Genomic DNA, 3,740 nt, shown 5'->3' on the forward strand with positions numbered 1-3,740 from the left:
AACATGGCTGAACGGTAACCCGACCTCGCAGGACCTCAGAAGTCATTTTCACGGGTCAGTTAGCGTCGGTACCCGGGCACAGCTGGCACCGAGCCGCCCCGGGACGAGCCGGGCTTCTCCTCCTCCTCCTTCTTCCCCCCCACCCTCACCCACCTCCCCCAGACTCCCACCCCGGCTCGGTGACTTACCGGTACCGAGGGGGCAGGTGGTGGCGGCGGCGGCGGCGCTGCTGCTGGAGCTGGTGGTGGTGCAGTCCGGGGCATAGCCTATATATAGACTGTAGGTCTCATCCATATTAAAATCTACCTTTTTTTATCATTTGATTTTATTTTATGACTTCAGCCTCTTTCTGCTCCCGCTTCCGCCGACTGGAAGTAGAAAATAAAAGCCGGAATGAAGGGGAGGATGACGGGTCGGTCACCGAGCAGGGCAGATGGAGGTTTCCGCCTCCTCTCTCCTTCTTTATGTGTGTGTGTGTGTGTGTGTGTGTGTGTGTGTGTGTGTGTGAGGAGGGAGAGATGCTGGGTGGCTTCACAGGGAAATACTACTTCATGTACAAGTACTACCTGCAGGGTTCAGTGGAGCTGCATGAACCAAAAAATTACAAAGCTGATATATATTTTATAGTATCTAGACCATTAAACGGTCAAATTAACATTTTTGTAGTTTTAGTACACTAAGTTGTACTTTTAAAAGCAGTACTTAAACGTAAAAGTTAAATCCAGTAAGGATTAATGTGGTTTTAAAGTAAAAAAAAAGCCTAATTTATACTGAAATTGATATTATCATTAACAGTGTTTGTTCCATGTAACTAAAATGTTATTTTTAGTAGTTTTAGTACACTAAATTGTACTTTTAAAAGCAGTCAGTACTTGTTGAAAGCTTAGAAGTTAGTATTAGTTTTGCATTAAATGTGGTGGCTTTTATTTTGTAAAAAAATGTTTAAGATAATCCTTTTATACACTATATTTTGTATTATTTAAATTCCTAAACTGTCAAATGAACATGTTAGTAGTTTTAGTACACTAAATTGTACTTTTAAAAGCAGTCAGTACTTGTTGGAAACGTAGAAGTTAGCAGTAGTTTAGCATCAAATACGTTCATTTTCAAGGATAATGATTAGATACGCCATATTTTGTACTATGTGAACAATTAAACTGTAAAATTAACTTCTTAGTAGTTTTAGTACACTAATTGGTACTTTTAAAAGTGGCCAGTACTTGTTGAAGCTAGCTGTAGTTTAGCATCAAATGTGGTAGTTTTCAAATTTAGAAAACATGTTTAATTTATCCAGAACATAATCTTTATATACACTTGTATTTGTAGTATTTGAACCATTAAACTGTAACCTTATTAGTAGTTTTAGTACACTCAGTTGTGGTTTTATAATCAGCCAGTACTTGAGAGTACTAAATCCAAGTGTTCAGCGGTAAACCTGGCAGGTAGAAAGTACTTTTTAGCAGTTTTAGTACACTCAGTTAAGGAAGCTAGCTACATGTGTGGTTTTAAAGTTTGTAAAAACAATAATTTATATTGAAGAGCTTTATACACATTATCATCTGTAGTATTTGAACCATGAAGCTGTAAAGTTAACCTTTTAGTAGTTTTTACTTCACTGAATTGTACTTTTCAGCAGCCAGGACTCGTTGTAACCATGGAAACGAGTGAAATCCAGCAGGTTAGCATTAAGCTGCTGGATTTCAAAGTGCTGACAGAGAAAATAATCATTGTAGATGTTATAAATTGTAGTATTTGGACCATGAGACTGTAAAATGTACTTTTTATAAGACTCAAGTTATAACCCTAACTTAGTAATTAAAGTAAAACATTTAGCATTTATTTGGTAATTTAGAATCAGCTAAAACAAGATCATAAAAAAATCCAAATATATAGATCCTAACATAGGAAGGGAATACAGAAAAATGAAAATATAAGTTAATTAAACTCTCTGATGGACGTTAGCTCATGTCTGACATGTTTCTTTGCCTTGAAGGTGACACAGGACCTGGTCTTTGCATGTTTGGAGCATAATTCTTATTTATTAGGAGTTTTTTGGGGCGTCTGATGGATCAAGTTGTCAGGGAGGAGGTAAGGAGGTTCATGGAGGTGGTGAGGTGGAGTAAAGATGGAGTATATGTAGTAAAATCAGGTCAAATACTGCAGCAGGACAGTACTGATGGGTACAGGTGTGTATCTGAAGGGGTGCAGTGTCAGCCAGCAGGGGGAGACAAAGCTTTTTATTTCCATCTAACCTACAGGAAGTAATTAAAAAAACACCTTTTTTGAAGTTTGTTAAAGCAGAACAGAGCAGAATGACCTCAGTCCCTCAGCAGATCCACGTATTGCACACAAAAACACAATCCAGCTCGTTTTTCCTTCCTTTTTCCACCATCATGTAGGTTAAAAATAATAATATAATATAATAACTTTATAACCGTTAGATTATATTTCAGTGGCACCGTTTGCTTCGTCCTCACAGGTCCTGCAACAGAAACAAACTCGCTCAAACACAGACATGGAAATAAATCAGAAAGACGTGGGCCGGTGTTGGACTCTTACACGGCTTTATGGAGCCTCTTCTCGTTCATCATCTGCTCTCTGAAGATGTTTATGGCTTTATAGACGTCCATCTGATCCTGGTTCTTCTCGAGGACCTTTTTGTACCTAAACACAGTGAAAACTAAACATTAACTTTTCTCATTTCTTATACAAAGTTTAACCAGGCAAGTGTGTAATTTAATCATTTTTAAATAAGTTTTGGAAATCTGAAAGCTTCTTAACGGGACGTCCAGGTTTAAGACATGACTCTCATCGATGCAGCTGAAGGCTGAAGTGTCAGGACGAGTGTTGGCTCCTGTGAATCTGAGGGGACGGTGAGGTGGGGCGCCGGGTCGGGGGTGAGTCTCATGTGGAGGAAAATCTGGGCGTCTTGTTCCTGAGTGATGGGAGGATGGAGATGGACAGACAGATCCGGGCCTCAGCTCCAGTAACGACGGCGATGCTTCGGTCTGGTAAAGGAAGACGAAGCTCTTCATTTCCTGCTCCGTCTACGTTCCAACCCTCACCTTTGGCCACAAGGTTTGGATCAGGACCGAAAGAACCAGATCCTGGATCCAAGCGGCTGAAATGAGCTTCCTCCGTACGGCGTCCGGGCTCAGCCTCAGAGATGAGGTGAGGAGCTCCATCATCCGGCGGGAGCTCGGAGCAGAGCCGCTGCTCCTCCTTGTCGAAAGGAGTCAGCTGAGGTGGTTCATCTGATTAGCTCAGGGCAGATCCAGATTCTGCATCCTCTCCAGTCTGACACCTGACACCCCCAGGAGGAGCTGGAGAGAAGATGGTCTGTCACCTCCACGACCAGACCACAGATCGGTGGAACAAAATAACATAGGGAAGACCGGGTATGGTTGTAACATAGGGAGAGTTGTAACACCACCAATTCCACCAATCAGGGATAAGATAGGAGTCACATGATCATTTCAGTGTTTACCCGCTTCCTCCCCAATCCCATATTGTGATTGTCAAGGCTGGAAACAGGCACATGCAGATACTAAGGAGAACAAACGGAATTTGAGGTAAGAAAGTAAATTTTTTGACCATGACTATATTTTGTTTAGTACTTATACTGTTGCAGATAAAACCATATGACTTACATTAGATGAAAATGTAATTTCTCAGGCAAAATGTGATGCATTTTCCCGTGCTAATTTCAAACCGCTATGCTACTACAGCTAGCTAAACAT

At 41.0% G+C, this 3,740-nt stretch overlaps 2 protein-coding genes across 8 annotated transcripts in view; both read right to left on the reverse strand.

Moving 5' to 3' along the window:
• The window catches only part of LOC108249144 (sal-like protein 1), a 17,328-nt gene extending 15,652 nt beyond the window's left edge, over positions 1 to 1,676 (reverse strand). Inside the window, exon 1 of the mRNA XM_017438325.3 lies at positions 189 to 1,676. The gene's annotated coding sequence lies outside the window, so the exon portion shown is untranslated. The remainder of the gene's footprint in view (positions 1 to 188) is intronic.
• Positions 1,677 to 2,017: 341 nt separating this feature from the next.
• LOC108249148 overlaps positions 2,018 to 3,740 on the reverse strand; it is an 11,133-nt gene continuing 9,410 nt past the window's right edge. For all 7 annotated transcript variants that reach the window (XM_037976478.1, XM_037976479.1, XM_037976477.1 and 4 more), the window contains exons 10-11: positions 2,560 to 2,664; positions 2,018 to 2,482 (exon numbers count right to left, since the gene is read on the reverse strand). In XM_037976478.1, the coding sequence (XP_037832406.1) occupies positions 2,443 to 2,482; positions 2,560 to 2,664 (145 nt within the window). In that variant the 3' untranslated portion in view covers positions 2,018 to 2,442. The remainder of the gene's footprint in view (positions 2,483 to 2,559; positions 2,665 to 3,740) is intronic.

Source organism: Kryptolebias marmoratus, linkage group LG7 (genome assembly GCF_001649575.2).
Source record: "Kryptolebias marmoratus isolate JLee-2015 linkage group LG7, ASM164957v2, whole genome shotgun sequence".
Lineage (NCBI taxonomy): Eukaryota > Metazoa > Chordata > Actinopteri > Cyprinodontiformes > Rivulidae > Kryptolebias > Kryptolebias marmoratus.